Source organism: Muntiacus reevesi, chromosome 19, assembly GCF_963930625.1.
Source record: "Muntiacus reevesi chromosome 19, mMunRee1.1, whole genome shotgun sequence".
NCBI classification, from domain to species: domain Eukaryota; kingdom Metazoa; phylum Chordata; class Mammalia; order Artiodactyla; family Cervidae; genus Muntiacus; species Muntiacus reevesi.
In genome coordinates this window covers 13,929,386-13,945,886 of record NC_089267.1, presented here as the reverse complement: position 1 = coordinate 13,945,886, position 16,501 = coordinate 13,929,386, and the positions used below count along the sequence as shown (strand labels likewise).

Genomic DNA, 16,501 nt, shown 5'->3' with positions numbered 1-16,501 from the left:
TTTTTGGAATTTTGTTCTTTCCTTCCACATTTCTCTTGGTGAGTTTTCTTCTTTATTTTGGCTGTTTGTACCTCTTCATTGTGACATCTTAGAGATGTTATGAAAATAAGAGCTTTTGACATAAACCACAAATAATTCTGCAAACAAATCATGTCTTCTTTTATGGAGTAATATTTTATGGAATATATTAAATTTCAAATCCCCAAATAATCCTGTGGATATTATTCCAACCCAAGACGAGTAAAATGTCAGGCTAGTTATGTTCTTAATTTACTGTATCAGCAACTAAGCCATTTAAAAAATCCTCTTAGAAATTAAGATTTCTGATAAAATATAAGAATAAAAAAGCTACCATATTTTATTAGCTTCTATGTGCCAGCTACTTAGTATATATGATTCTTCTTCTTTAAAATGACTGTAGAAAGTAAGTATAATTATTTCCATTTTACTGATTAAAAAAACAAAGACCCAGAGATGTTGGGAACGTGCCCAATGTCACAAAGCTTATTAATCGGCAGAGTTTTGATCCCATTGATCCTGTGTATAAAGCCTATAATCTTTCTACTAAATCACATCACCACTGAGTTTGTGATGAGTGATGATTATTATCACACATGTGCCATTTTTATGTTACCATGAAGAGTAGCTTTAGTCAGTAGAAGTGAGAAACAATTGCTTAGCCAACATTTGAGCTCAAGATGGTATGTTCGCATTTCTCATCCTGGAACCACACTGCTTTCTGGCTTCACGTATCCCTTCATACATCCTGGACAATTGCATGTACTTTATCAGCTATCAATTGCTGACACTTTTATGAAGATCAGAAATTCGAGAATTTAGTGAGACAATGGTAGTCAGTGTTATAATATTAGCTATAAAGTGTTTATAGTATTTTATCAGGTCTAATCCACTTCTCTTTCCCATTCTACAACTAGAGGAATCATTTGAAAACTGAAACATAAAAAGAGCTGACTTACCCTCATCACCAAACTGCCTTTCCTTTCAGGTCTCATTTGTGCAGTACAGTGACGAGGTCAAGTCTGAGTTTAAGCTGAACACATACAATGACAAGGCCCTGGCCCTGGGGGCTCTCCAGAATATTCGGTACAGAGGAGGAAACACAAGAACAGGTACCGTTCATCAGCATGTATTTAGGCTTTCACTCTCCAAAGCCTTTGGAGTGATGGGCTGAGTATAACTCTAACATGCAAATTCTTACCAGCTGGGTGTGACTAAGGGCATTTGGATAGTTTTCACTGATATGACACGAACATGTTCCATGCCACATTCTACAGGCAAGGCTTTGACCTTTATCAAGGAGAAGGTGTTGACCTGGGAGAGTGGCATGAGGAAGAATGTCCCCAAAGTGCTGGTTGTGGTCACGGATGGTCGGTCGCAGGATGAGGTCAAGAAGGCAGCTTTGGTCATCCAGCAGTCAGGTAAGCACAGGCATACATTTGACACCCAGGGATTGCCCTCATTTATTTTACAGTTTCAAACATTCAGAAATGCTTGCAAAAGACCAAAATTATGGATTTTACTTTATTATTTCTCTTTGACTCTATCCTCCTCCACACCCTTCTAATGTTAGTTTACATTTAATCATGGAACAGTTGGATAATTGCTCAGCAAGGACGTGGTATATTCTTTGTGTAAGACATGCATGCCTCAGGGTCTGCCCCCATAGTGGTTGGAAGGCTACAGACAGCAGTGATGGGATGATCCTCAAGCAGGCTTCCTGCTGTAGCAGAAGTAAATCTTGATGCTGGTTCAGTCCACTCTAAGGAGGGACATAGGTTTAGCATGACCTGGTAGACTCACGCCCCAAACAGGTTGCTGGAAGGTTCACTGCAAAGGAGCAGAGAGGAGTCTGGGGAGACGTCACTGGTGTAGATCCTGGCGATCCAACATTCTGAAAACCTGTAGCAAGGATGTTACATTGCCTTTCAAATTAGTTATGTCAGATGATTAGAGATGAAACTAAATCTTTATAGTACTTGAATTAACAACCTCACTCCTTCAGGCAGGGTCCAAGGTGGACATATTTTAGAGAGAATTCTATGCTATGCATGATTTATTGTGGTCTAAATTGTAAAGTACTTCATTACATGGAGTTTGTCATCTGCATATGTGTGGGTCTTTGGCTAAAATTGAGTCATGATTAGTACTAAGTCATACTGTCTTCTTACAATAGAGATCATTCTATGTACTGGTGTTTTTATAAATTATTTCCATTGTGGTTAGGCACTTTGAACAGATTTCTTCATATGTTGGGCTCCTCGCTGATTTAACTTTGGGGTTATGAATGACTGCTCCTCAAGTTATCTTGTTTCTAGCTAATTATGTAACCAGTTCTTTATATAGCCTATTTTTCCTGCTGTCAAATTAAACTTTAGGAGTGAAAACTTTGTTTATTTGTATTAGCCTAAATAAATGAAAGTTTATTGCCAGCGGCAGTTGTAGATTTCATTTTGAAAGTGGTCAAAGTGCTGACTTTGAGCCTGAGTTTATTGAGTAAATTAGTTTCAGGAATTCAGTTTAAAATGGGCCTATTGTTGGTTTCTGAGTCACATCGACTTAAAATGCTGATGTTGCCTAAGACATGTGTAGAATTAATGGGTATGTTAGGATGTGTGGGAGGAAATGAGTGCTATATTAAGTCATTTTGTTATTAAAATGTTCACCTTTTAATTGTGAAGATTTTACTTTAGGAAATCCAATTAATTGCATTTTTTATTAATGGGTATGTTAGGATGTGTGGAAGGAAATGAGTGCTACATTAAGTCATTTTGTTATTAAAATGTTCACCCTTTAATTGTGAAGATTTTATTTTAGGGAATCCAATTAATTGCATTTTATATTAATGGGTATGTTAGGATGTGTGGAAGGAAATGAGTGCTACATTAAGTCATTTTGTTATTAAAATGTTCACCTTTTAATTGCTAAGATTTTATTTTAGGAAATCCAATTAATTGAATTTTATAAGCCAGACAATAGGAAAAAGTGTATGTTAATTAAGGAGACTTTATGTCAGTTGAAAGAACTTGATGCATAAGCTGAGAAAGTTTGGCATCATTTCTGATAAGACTTTATTTTGAGTTGTTTAGGCCCTGAAGGAGGCACAGAAGTCTGTGTAATTCTATAAACATTGCTCTGCAGGGTTCAGTGTCTTTGTAGTTGGCGTGGCTGATGTCGACTACAATGAACTTGCCAACATAGCCAGCAAACCAAGCGAGCGGCACGTGTTCATTGTGGATGACTTTGAATCTTTTGAGAAGATAGAGGACAACCTCATCACATTTGTGTGTGAAACTGCCACTTCAAGTAAGTCATGGTCCATATGGATCCATAGTGTCCCTTGTTTTGAAAAATAACTACTGAGTAGGCCATTCCTTATCCTAACCAAGATCAAGTCTGTGCATAAATAGATCCTGGGAAACCACTTGAGAACCTGATGAATCACTGGTCCTACTGAGGTCATGCTAACTGTGTGCTTGTCAGAGGTCCATTTTTAGTCTTGAAGATGCAATATTCCTTGTATGGAAATAAAATGTTGGTATATATCCTTTTCCCACCATCTCAATGCCTGTGACATTTGAGAAAATGAATCTTCAACTTAGAAACGCATTTATAGAAGCATTTCTGTGAGATGAAGGTTTTCCCTGTTAGTAATCAATTGGTATTTGTTCTGTCAACATCTGTGCTTCACGAGAGCCATGAAAAAACAGCCTTATGTGAGTGTGCCCCGTAGAAATGCACTTGGTTCTCATTTGTTTCTTTGGGTATATTCATGCTATACTGTAGCCCTCCAATTTAGCTTTTAATATACAGTGAAGGACAAAAGATTTAAATCCACTTGTCCTCATCCCCATTCATGAACTCTGATTTTTGGAGTATTAGATTAAGGAGATAGTTGAGTGGCTCATCTAAACCCCTAATCCCAGGCAGGGCTGTGCTTTTTAAGTGTTGTGTTTTCCCCTATTAAACATTATATTAGACTCTCAGAACTCTGGTTCGAGGCAGCGGAAGTAAACAAATGTCAGTGGCTTACTGTAAAAATTAACGCTGAAGCTCAGAATGGAGCTACAGTCATGAAAGTGAGCGCGAGCAGCAGCTGCTCCGTCCATTCCAGGGGGTCCTGCATGCAGACCTCCCTGTCCCAGCTCTGGGCCCCAGGTAGAGACCCCCTGCACACCTACCCCTGGACGGTTCAATGATGAGCACGAGCCTCCAGCTGTTTGGCCGAGAAGAGGATTGGCTTCCAACAAATTCCTCCTGCCCTTGCACAAATTTAAAGTTCCCTGGGCGAAAAGTTCTTTAACCCATCGAAAAAAATATATAAATTTCCCCCTTTAATTCTATCTTACTAATCTTAAGAACGTTGTAAAATTCCAGGTGGACCGGAGACGGTCCAGAAAACATGATTCCACTGCTCAATAGTATGATTTCCCCTACAAGTTGAAAATCTACACAAAACCACTTAGAAAAGGTTTGATTGCTGTGTTTTATAAATGAATGAACAGTTTTGTTACTTGCAGTATATATGCAGTGCTTTTTGTGTGTGTATAATGTTAGTATTCCTTGGTGAGCTGTACTGAAACAACACTGTATGTTGCAGGTTGTCCTCTCATTTATTTGGACGGCTACACCTCACCAGGTAAACATTCATACTCTTGGGCTAATTTATTTGAGGATTTAAGCAATAAGATAATTCAAATAACCTCATTGCAATATTTTCTGTTCTGATGTGAAGGTTTTAAGATGCTTGAGGCATACAATCTGACAGAAAAGAATTTTGCTTCTGTGCAAGGGGTCTCCCTGGAGTCCGGCTCTTTCCCCAGCCACTCGTCTTACAGGCTTCAGAAGAACGCCTTCGTGAGCCAGCCCACAGTGTGAGTCTGACAGCCAGAGGGTCTCTTTCTTACCATGGGCCGGGGGCTTTTCGGAGGTTCTTAGAGTCTTTGCTAACATAGCACTCTGGTATTTTAGAATTGTTGGAGAAGTTGTATGGATGACCTGATTTAGTTTCCTTGAGTCCAGCTGGGGGGTGTGTGTGTGTGTGTGTGTGTGTGTGTGTGTGTTCAGTTGCTCAGTCATGTCTGACTCTTTGTGACCCCATGGTCTGTAGCCTGCCAGGCTCCTCTGTCCTTGCGATTCTCCTGGCGTGACTACTGGCCATTTCTTCCTCCAGAGGATTTTCCCAACCCAGGGATTGAACCTGTGTCTCCTGCATCTCTTGCATTGCAGACAGATTCTTTACGGCTGAGCCATCAGGGAAGCCCCACTGCTGAGTTAAGGGTCACATGGGAGACTAGTACTCAAGTCTGCTACTCTGAGAATCTCATCCTGTGTCTGCCACGTGATGGATTACTAAGTCCTTTTGAATTTAAGGCTAGGACTGTAGTTATGCATCTTCTAAGGGAGATTATTTAAGCAGGGAGGCATCTTCTTCTCTTGAACGCTTCTCCGTGGGTGCAGAGGGGCTGGATGGAATCAGTGCAGAATGGGAACAGGCATTCTTCCTAGAGTTTCTGACTCCAGAAGATGAAAGACTGCAGCAATCTGTCTGTGATCTGTGATCTGACAGGCGGCAGTTAGTTTTTATTGGCCGGTGCTCTGGGGACCTGTTGGGCAGCTCTAGAGGTTATTTAACTTGATGAAAGTTTGTACCTGGTTCTGATAACCAAACTATGTGTTTGGCACCTTCTGGAGGGGAAAGAACACTAAGAAATAAAGTTTTCAGAAACTTAGGACAAGGTCAGATGATGATGCTTGAAATTTGAAATGCTTTGGGAAAGCTGACGGAAAATTCAGACTAAAACCAAGGCTAATTTCTTGTAAGGAAGCACAGATTGTATTGTTGTAGCGTGACCACACTGTGAGTTCCTAACTCTTTTATGGTTAACCACACTAGTTAGCAGTTTTAGGTTTTGCAGTGAACCTAAATACCCAGTGTTTAACTCTGTCACCTCAAGCTATGATTCCTACGTTTTCACATAAGACAGCCCACTGTCCTATTAAGATTCAGAACTTGTGGCTGAAAGAGGCATAAAATGCAATTAAATACTTCTTTTTTTTTCATAATGATTCATTAACTATAAATGAAGAAAAATGGGCTAAGTGACTGATGAATTTATATGGAGAAGATATTATTTTTAATGTGGAATATTATGAAGATTCCAAGGACAGAGGAGCCTGGCAGGCTATAGTCCATGGGTTGGCAAAGAGTTAGATATGACTGAGCAACTCTCACTTCACTTCATTATGACGATAGTTGGTTTTCGAACATACAAAAGACATTGTGTCAGCTTGCCCAGAACATATGCTTTAAGAAGGAGGGCATTACAGAGTATTGAGTAGAGTTTCCTCCCTGTACAGATGGGAAAAGGATCTAAAAAAGAGAGGCTCTATGTATTTGTATAACTGATTCACTTTTCTGTACAGCAGAAACAAATACAACATTGCAAATAAGTATATACCAAATAAAAACTGAAAAAAAATGTAGGACAGCATTATATTCCAGAAGCGCCAGCACCGTGGTACACTGAGGCTCAAAGCCCCAGGAGCCGTTCTGGGCCCTCTGTCAAAATCTGTGGAGCAGTTGCTTCTCTTCTGTCCATGAGTCAATTATCTAGGCCCTTTTCCTATCTTTCCGAAGAAAATGTTTTTAAATGGTCTCAGGCAAAAATCCATTCATTCTGTTTCAGAGATTCCCTTAGAACAATGATTGACTCAAGTCTTTAGAAGGACACATGGGTCCACATTTTATGTTCAATAGCCATAGAGCCAAGAAACTTGAATCACATCCGTTTATCAACACTAAACATTTGCACATGTATGTGGCTATAACATATATTATTGGTTTTGTTTCTGGGAATGTGTGACCTTCTGAAGCTTATTTGATTTATTTGATTTTAAGGGAGGACTTTGTTAGTGTATAGGGAGGGAGAAATTGAAACCTTGAGCCATCTTACTTATGATCTCATATCCCTGAAGTTGGAAATTGAACATATTTAGTGAGATTTATGCTCTTTAAATTACATCCATAGATAGAATGTTTATCACTCTAAAGTCATTATATAGTTTTATAATCATCTATGTATTGGGAAAAAATGATTTATTAACTGTAGGATGAAAGACCCTTGGGCAGTTTCCCAGACTTTGTGACTTTATCAGATTATGAATAAACTATTACTGTTTACATAATGGATCTTTAGTGTTTGCTATTTTGAAGTCATTCTTAAATTTTCCCCCTTCTAATAATGTATTATTAGAAGGATTATTATAATTGGATTACTATAAATGGTTTCTAATACTAGTCATGAAAAGATTCTAGACCAAAAAATTTAAGTATCATCTATTTCTGATGAGAAGTCCTTACTAATTAGCTAATTAATTCGTTTTGCTTTATCCAACAGAGAACTACATCCCAATGGACTCCCTCCTTCATATACAATTATATTACTATTCAGACTCCTCCCAGAAACTCCCAGCGACCCTTTTGCAATCTGGCAGATCACAGACAGAGACTATAAACCACAAGTTGGGGTGATTGCAGATCGTAAGGATTTTTATCTTCTTTTAGGGCCCCCGCATGCATATATTTTTTTTTTTTCGCATGCATATTTTTGATTATGTTTTTCCTTCTCTTTAAGAACCTTCTGGATATGTATATATATACATATATACATATATACATATATATATATATTTCCTTGATTATGCTTTTATGTTTAAAGTTTTTAAAAAATATGTCAGTAAATATTTGAATTACATTTTATCTTAACTGAATTATTAATTTTTTAGAGATCTCTTCAACAGGAATTAATTGTTAATACTTTCAATATAGAATCTCCATGCATTTGATTTAATAACAATTATGTGTTGATTACAGCTTCTAGCAAGACATTATCATTCTTTAACAAGGATACAAGAGGTGAGGTGCAGACTGTTACATTTGACACAGATGAAGTGAAGGCATTATTTTATGGAAGTTTTCATAAGGTAAAAACATAAGATTATCTGGTTATTTATAAAAGAAGTATATGGACTTAAAACTTAAACTAATTTATTATTTATTAAAATGTATGTTAAGCTGGTGGAAGCATAGCTATGTCTTTTGAAAACATCTTATTTCAGAAGATTTGATTAATTTTCAAAGAAGAAAATTTAAAAAGATATTTCTACTAACTATGAGATTAATTACTATTAACATTTCAGTATATATTCAATGCTAATGTCTTTTTAGAATATGTGTTGTGTAGTATATACAATATTGTATGCCCATTTTTCTACCTACCATATTATTTTGAACCTTTATGTAATTTTGTTTCAAAAGCTTAATTTTTATGGATTGTATTTAGTTGATAATATTATTTATTCTTTTATAGCACATAGTAAGCTGCTTCGCTTGCTCATTTATTGAAAAGTTACAAACATGTCAGTCCAAAAGTTTTCACTATCTACCAAAATAATTAAGATAATGTTTATGAGATTAACTTCTGCATGAACACATTTACAACTTCTCTGAAACATTTTATTAAAACTTCTAAGATAAATTCTTAGGGGATTATCTATTCTTGATGATCTTAATTTTTTTATTTTAAGATCCAAGGGTAATATAGACTTGCTTTCAGACAATTAATTGACAGATAAGAGTACTGGCGTTGGCAGCATCAGAAATGAACAGTCTTGGTTATGAGTGGACTTTTTAATGGAATTTTTTCATCAGTTGGATCAAACGAACAGGAGGAAGACTACTTGCCATGCAGTCTTTAAAATTTCCCTGTATGATGCTCAGAAATTTAGTCCCCATATGTAGAAAACAAATATTTCCAATTCAGTCTGATTTTTCAAGTGAAAATTGAAGAACTTCCTCATAATTAGGTAGATTTAGATGAATATCTTGCTGATTCTCTTCCTAAGAATCTTGGTTTCTTCCCAGAATGTTTTCTTATTCATGAATCAGATTCTTGGTGAAGATAGCAAGGGCCTCTCCTCACGGGACTTGGAGAGGCCTCAAAGTGCACATTATTGTTGTTGTTTAGTCACTCAGCGGTGTCCGACTCTATGGGATCCCATGGACTGTAGCCTGCCAGGCTCTTCTGTCTGTGGAATGTTCCAGGCAAGAATACTGGAGTGGGTTGCCATTTCCTTCTCCAGGGAAGCTCCCTGATCCACGGATTGAATCCTTGTCTCCTACATTGGCGGGTGGATTCTTTACCACTGAGCCACCAGGGAAGCCCGATGAGCTCATTAGTGATAAGCCAAAAAAAAAAAAAAAAAAAGATGGAAAAACAGAGATCTCTGAGTATAAAGGCATATTTGCGCAAGAGGTTATAGACTTTACTGGTAAAGTACAGGAAAATAAATGCCTTATTGGGAAAGAAGATTCTGGTTTGGCAGATTTTTACTAGCTTCAATTGCTTCTTGTCCAATAATAGATGCTGAATCTGGCAAAGATCTTATGAGCTTTTTTTGGCTCATTGATACACCTATTAAACTTACATTTGAGTAACTTGCTAAAGAGGACTATTTTATTTTTCTTCCATACCCACTGAAGATATTAGAAACTCAGCCTGCTATGAACCACCTGATAATCATTTAGGAACTATTATTATTATCTTTTTGAACTTTTTATTTTGTTCTGGGATATAGCTGATTAACAATGTTGTGATAATTTAAGGTGAACAGCAAACTGACTCAGCCATACGTATACATGTATCCATTCTCCCCCAAACTGTTCCCCCCATCTAGGCTCAGAATTATGATTTTTTAATTTCTGACTTTCATTGAATGTTTCGTTTTACTTGACTGAAATAAGGTAGTAATTTTGAAGCAATCTACAGGGATAGTTTTTTGACCCTCCCTTCTTAATTTGCCTTTATAGAGAGGTATTTGTACTCTTAGGTTTTATGTAATGCCTCTTCTCTCTTTTTCTCACAAACTCTTTTCTTTTCAAATTCTCTACCTTCTTTTTTCATAATGTCTTTCTATTTTTTTAGTTCCTCCTCTACTTTTTCATTATGCTTTCTTCCCCCTCCTTCCTTCCTCCACCCCATTCCTATAACCTCCGCTCATTTATCACATCAGTTCAAACACCAAATTCAGCCTCTGTTGGCTACTTATATTCCTCTGATCCAAGGACTTGGAACACCCTTCTTTCATTTCCCATGTAATTTGGGAACTGAAGTTCTTCAGTCTTTGAGATAAGAACAAGTAGCTCTCTGAGAGAAGCAGCAAATTAGTGAAAATAACATGCAGGAGGCTCTTGGGAGAGAGGGGATAGACTAAAAGAGCTTATGTGGGGAAGGGCAGACAACTGCAGCTTCTGGAGGATTCTCTTGAAAAGTTCTGTGTCTCTATCTTATTGTATCAGATGACATAGATTCAAGTGAGAAATTTGTAATAAGACAAAAAGGTAGAATAGATGAAAAATAAGGAATGGCAGACCTTGGGAAGGGTGATGAGTCGACAAGAGTGTTCCTGTTTCTTTCTACTGGTCTGTGACCAACATGCTTCCCAGTTGGGAAATAGTCGCTAACTACTTGGGACAATGGTGCCCAGATGAGGAGCCAATCTGAAATGTAATTATGCATGTGTTTAAAGTGCAATAAAACACTGAAGAGATTGTAGCAAAATATATTTTTAGCATGTGTTTCTTTTTGGTTCGCATTGAGTGATGAGTGTATTTGGAATAGTTTTGTTTCAAAACTTCAAAGCTTTGATTTTGAAATAATTTTTCCAGATACTATAATTTTTCAAATAGCTATTGAATGGTAGCCTCTGAGATTGTTCATATAAGATCCAATAAATAAGTTTCAGTTCTTACTAGATATTACCAGATAGTAAATACCTTGGGAATTTCTGTATGGTATTCATCTTGAATTCAGTATTAGATGATTGTCCTGGGGTATTTAAAATTATTTTAGCAAGTCATATATCATTTTTAAATAAAAGCAATTTGTAATTCATACTACTTATAGATACACTAAATTAATGTTTTGGTGGTGATTCTATGTGGAAAAAATATCTACTGTTAAAAAAAATCTCTGGATACTGTCCTTATGCTTATTTACTCTAAAACATTTAACGGAATTTCTGTTCCTTAACTTGGAACCAAACTTTTTAAAGTAATCATCATGGGCTTACTTAGGTATTTGGGCTGTGATAAGTGGAAACCATGGGCATATCTATAAAGCCAAAGATTGCCTGCAGGCATTCTTTACATTATTGAAATATAGATGTTTTATTATTTATATGTACTAATAGATTTCTTAAGATTCTGAATATCTCCAATATCCAATAACAATAAATCAACATAAGTTTGTTTTCTTATGAGGAAATTGAGTCTTGAATTTGATTTCCAGAGCTGACTCTTTATAAAAGATACAACCTAGCTCTTTCCTGTGTTAGGTATCTACCTGGTGTGGAAGGTCTTTTTGGCAAGGACTGTTGTTGTTCAGTTGCCCAGTCATGTCTGATTCTTTGCAACCCCATGGACTGCAGCGTGCCAGGCCTCCCTGTCCCTTCATCATCTCCTGAAGCTTGCCAAGTTTATGTCCATTGCGTTGGTGATGCCTTCCAGTCATCTTATCTGATGCCCTCTTCTCCCTCTGCCCTCAATCTTTCTCAGCATCAGGGACTTTTCCAATGAGTTGGCAGGGATTCTGGACTAAGAAATTAAAAACTGAATTTAGCAAAATCAGTGGAAGACATTCGAGGCTCCTTTGTTCTGAGTATAACAATTTATTAATGATTTATTAACTTGTATTTTAATTCACTTTCTAGTTTATTTTTAATAGTTATTATAAAATATTGACTATGTTCCCCACATTGTATAGTGTATCTTGATAGCTTATTTTATACACACTGCTGTGTACCTCTTAATCCCCTACCCTGATTTTGCCCCTGTGCCCCGCCATAGGTAACCACAAGTTTGTTCTCTGTATCTGTCAGTTTGCTTTTTTTTTTTTTTTTTTTGAAAAGCTCTTTATAGTTTAAAGAATCATCTCATCTGCTATATTATCTCTAGCCATCTCAGGAAGAGTACATAGTGGGGAAAATAAGAAATTATAGTAATGTATAATAGCGGTAGGAAATTGAGACTCAGAGAGGTTAAGTGGTTCATTTAATTTGATGTTGTTAAATTAAATGACATTGACACTGCAACCTGGTTCTTGAATTTTTAGTCCAAGGCTCTTGATTTGGAATGAGAATAGCTTTCAGTTCAGTTGCTCAGTTGTGTCTGACTCTTTGCAACCCCATGGACTGCAGCATTCTAGGCCTCCCTGTCCATCACCAGCTCCCAGAGTTTATTCAAACTTATGTCCATCAGTGATGCCTTCCAACCGTCTCATCCTCTGTCATCCCCTTCTTCTCCCTCCTTTGATCTTTCCCAGCATAAGGGTCTTTTCAAATGAGTAAGTTTTTCGCATCAGGTGGCCAAAATATTGCAGTTTTAGCTTCAGTATCAGTCCTTCCAATGAATATTCAGGACTGATTTCCTTTAGGATGGACTGGTTGGATCTCCTTGCAGTCCAAGGGACTTGCAAGAGTATTCTCCAACACCACAGTTCAAAAGCATTAATTCTTTGGTGCTCAGCTTTCTTTATTGTCTAGCTCTCACATCCATACATGACTACTGGAAAAACCATAGCCTTGAGTAGACGGACCTTTGTTGGCAAAGTAATGTCTCTGCTTTTTAATAAGCTGTCTAGGTTGGTCATAGCTATTCTTCCAAGGAACAAACGTCTTTTAATTTCATGAATAGCTTTAAGTACACATTTTTTTAACGTGTGATCTGATATATGTAGAAGTCAGCCATATTGTTCTGGATAGAAATTTTGTAATGAAAACAAATGATCTTTTTAGGTTCATATCGTAGTGACCTCGAAAAGTGTTAAGATTTACATCGACTGCTATGAGATTGTAGAGAAGGATATCAAGGAAGCTGGAAATATCACCACTGATGGTTATGAAATTCTTGGAAAACTGCTTAAAGGGGAGAGGAAGTCAGCCACAGTAAGTAACACAGTTTTATTTTTCTTGGTACCTTGTACGAAGATAGAAATGACATTTTTCAAAGTAATTGGTACTTTTTCTTTTCCCTTGATGATGTTTTTAATTGTTTTATATCTTGGTTAGATTGAAACACTGGAAGTTACACTGAGGTAATACGCTACTGACAAAACATGATAATATGCTTTACTGCTAGAAGCAAATTAAGATGTCAGGGCACCAGAGAACATCATGTAGTCGACTTGAAACCGAATCAAACTGGAGAGTACAGCACAAACGGTTGCCAGGAGAATCAGTGAAATGTAAACGAATTCATTTTTTTGCTTTTCAAAAGTAGGAACTGTTGACACAGCTTTGTGCATTCAGGGCATTTTGCATTTGTGGACTCTGTGACCGTCACAGAGCTACGCTCCCTCACAGAGGGGTCAGGCCTGCCTCGAAGGAAGACGAGTGTAGGGTGGCAGCCGCCTCACAACTGTCATTGGCTTAAGCTTGAGGCGGGGGCTTGCCAACCCTTTTACAATGCTATTTAGTAATAGACTGTTAAAACCCGAGGTTTTCATTGTCCCGGGCTAAGTTCATAATAAATGTTGATTCATAATAACCTTGTTCTGAAAGGAGGGCTACTATTTTTGGCTTCTATTATTTTTTAAGATAATTTTGCTTGTTTATTTCTGGCTGTTCAGGCTTTTCCCTTGTTGTGACAAACGGGGGCTACTCTCTGGCTGTGGCGTTTGGCTTCTCATCGCTGCGGCTCCTCTTGTGGTAGAACATGGGCTCTAGGGCATGAGCTGCTCTAGTTGCATCCCGTGGGCTCAGTAGTTGTGACCCCCAGGGTCTAGTTGTGGTGCCTGGGATTAGTTGCCCCATGAAATGTGGGATCTTCCCAGATCAGGGATTGAACCTGTGTCACCTGCATTGGCAGACAGATTCTTTACTGCTGAGCCACCAGGGAAGCCCTTCTATTATTTTTTCAATTGCTGTTCCTGAGCTTAGCTTTCTTCCATGGACAGAATTTTCTTCTCTATTCAGAAATGAAATTTTTAACTCTCAATGGAGAACTTGAACTGGCAAACACTCCTAGCTTTCACCATGGGAAGTTGAAGTGAAGTTGCTCAGTCGTGTCCAACTCTTTGTGACCTCATGGACTGTAGCCTACCAGGCTCCTCCGTCCATTGAATTTTCCAGGTGAGAGTACTGGAGTGGGTTGCCATTTCCTTCTCCAGGGGAGATTCCCAACCCAAGGATCGAACTCAGATCTCCCACGTTGCAGGCAGACTTTACTCTCAGAGCCATGAGGCGAGAACTAGTTAGTGCAAATTTCATATAATCGCAATTAAAATCTTTTATTGAATATTGGGTTTAATATTTAAATAGAACAATTACATTAAGTTCATAAAAGAATGACTATATCTAAGTGACCTTTTCTTTTTTATCCAAAGAACTCTGTTTTTTTAAGTGTAGAAAGATAGAAAAAATATATATATTGAAATAGTTAAGCTGAAGGTAAACATAAAATTATTAGTTAGCCCCTGAGTAAGAATTTATAAGAAGAGCATCAATTTAAGTGAGGAATTTTTAAAAATGTTACTCTTTTTTTACAGAGGTAGACTCTTAAAAGTTGATTTGAATGTGTGTAGTCTTCAAATTAAAATTCTGAATTAAATGCACCCATCATTTTTAAGGATATAAAGAAATCAATGTTCTCTTAAAAAAAAAAACTCAATGAGACATTTCATTTTAGGTAAGGAAATGAATCAGAAGTGGGACCATCACATATGCATTTTGCTTTACTGTCCCTTTCTCTGAGGCATAGGTTTTTTTGCTCTTAGGAGGTAAGGATCACATTGCTCTCATTGCCTGAACCCTCAAGAGAGTCTGTGTGAGAAGTTAGCAGAGGTTAAAATGTGGAAATGTTAATATGAAATGTTTTTCATGCATCTGTAGCTCATGTTGCTGTTGGTTGTTTACAGTTCCAAATCCAGAATTTTGATATTGTCTGCAGTCCGGTGTGGACCAGTAGAGACAGATGCTGTGATATTCCCTCCAGAGTAAGTGAAACAGAATGGAATTTTGTCATGGTTTGATTAGTCTTCGAGGAATAAGAGATGTGGATGAGGATGACCTGGGAGAGGAAGTAACCCTCAGCAGCTGCATGTTCAGGACGGAGCCAGGGACACGCATGGTGTGTGTGCTCATCAACGGCCGCAGCTCAGGCTGGGGAGCCCTCCCTTGAAAGTCAAGAATGTAGAGGACCGCATCTGGAAATTCTCCCTAACAGCCAAAGTGGTTAGGCATAGTCAGAAAAGTCCTGCTTTAATCAGCATGTCTGATAAACCCATTTACTGCGGAGTCCTCCTAGTGCTTGTAAAATACCAGCATTTTACAATAAATGCTTATTAAATCCTTTACAGGATCAGCCATCATACCTCTCTGGATGTCTAAGTAGAAATGCTCAGTGATGATGGCCTTCCCCCATATTATCTGTGTAGGTGGTAATGGTTACGAAGTTGAATGCTGATGAAGGATTTGAAGTTCTAGGCAAATAGTGAGCTGCACGCACCCACACAATGAGTGTGCATTATTTACTCAGCAAATGCTTACTGAACACCTCTTATAGGCTAGGCATTATCCTGTGAGCTGGGGTTATAGCAGTGAAAGGGAATGTTCTAGTGAAAGGCAGAGAGAGAGGAGGTTAATAAGAAGGTGTACACTGTGTTATCCAGGGAAAAGAAATAGAGAGAAAACCAACCAGGTTACAAGGACAGGTAGCCAGGAGATTACCCTCAGCCCTCAGGGATAAGGTGAGTTTTAAGTAGAGACCTGAGTGAAGTGAGGGGACAAGCAATGTGGATGATGGAGAAAGAGCATTCCAACCAGAGGCGACTGTAAGCACAAAGGCCCTAAGGCCACAAGGTGCCCTGAACATCTGAGAAGCAAGAAGTGGATGAGGGGGGCTGGGGCAGAGTGAAGGAGAGGGGAGGTGGTGGGCGGTGGGCGGGGGGCAAGGTGGTGGGGTGCTGTTTTGCAGACCGTGTGAGGCCTGTAGGCTCTGGAAGGGACTTTAAATTTTATTCTGAATGAAATGGGCGTCCATATCTGGAACACTCAGCATTTCTCTGATACCAGACTAGAGAGAATTGGATTAAATTACCAGGGGTCCTGATGATGGTTTTGTAAACATATCTTATGTGAGATTTCCTAGAGCAAAACTTTTAAAGACATAAAGGGGCATGGCAAGATTGGGTGTGTAAGACTTTGTAATCATAATTAAAAATTATTCCTTTAAGTTGGGAAATAGATTTCCCTGTGTGTATAAGATAAGTGGGTGTGGAGGATAAGAGGCTGTGTTTACTTTCAATTCGGAGATAAATATTCTTTTCCAAATTTCAGAGAGATGAAGCAAAATGCCCAGCTCTTCCGAATGCTTGCACATGTACACAGGACAGCGTTGGACCTCCGGGACCCCCCGGCCCTGCAG

General features: G+C 38.1%; 1 protein-coding gene across 3 annotated transcripts in view; it reads left to right on the top strand.

Annotated features, from left to right (window-relative positions):
* The window catches only part of COL12A1 (collagen type XII alpha 1 chain), a 116,464-nt gene that overhangs the window by 80,568 nt on the left and 19,395 nt on the right, over nucleotides 1-16,501 (top strand). For all 3 annotated transcript variants that reach the window (XM_065911477.1, XM_065911475.1, XM_065911476.1), the window contains 10 exons: nucleotides 1,007-1,130; nucleotides 1,296-1,439; nucleotides 3,160-3,324; nucleotides 4,619-4,657; nucleotides 4,754-4,892; nucleotides 7,419-7,561; nucleotides 7,895-8,004; nucleotides 12,874-13,023; nucleotides 14,994-15,071; nucleotides 16,414-16,500. In XM_065911477.1, coding sequence (XP_065767549.1) covers nucleotides 1,007-1,130; nucleotides 1,296-1,439; nucleotides 3,160-3,324; nucleotides 4,619-4,657; nucleotides 4,754-4,892; nucleotides 7,419-7,561; nucleotides 7,895-8,004; nucleotides 12,874-13,023; nucleotides 14,994-15,071; nucleotides 16,414-16,500 — 1,179 coding nt within the window. The remainder of the gene's footprint in view (nucleotides 1-1,006; nucleotides 1,131-1,295; nucleotides 1,440-3,159; nucleotides 3,325-4,618; nucleotides 4,658-4,753; nucleotides 4,893-7,418; nucleotides 7,562-7,894; nucleotides 8,005-12,873; nucleotides 13,024-14,993; nucleotides 15,072-16,413; nucleotide 16,501) is intronic.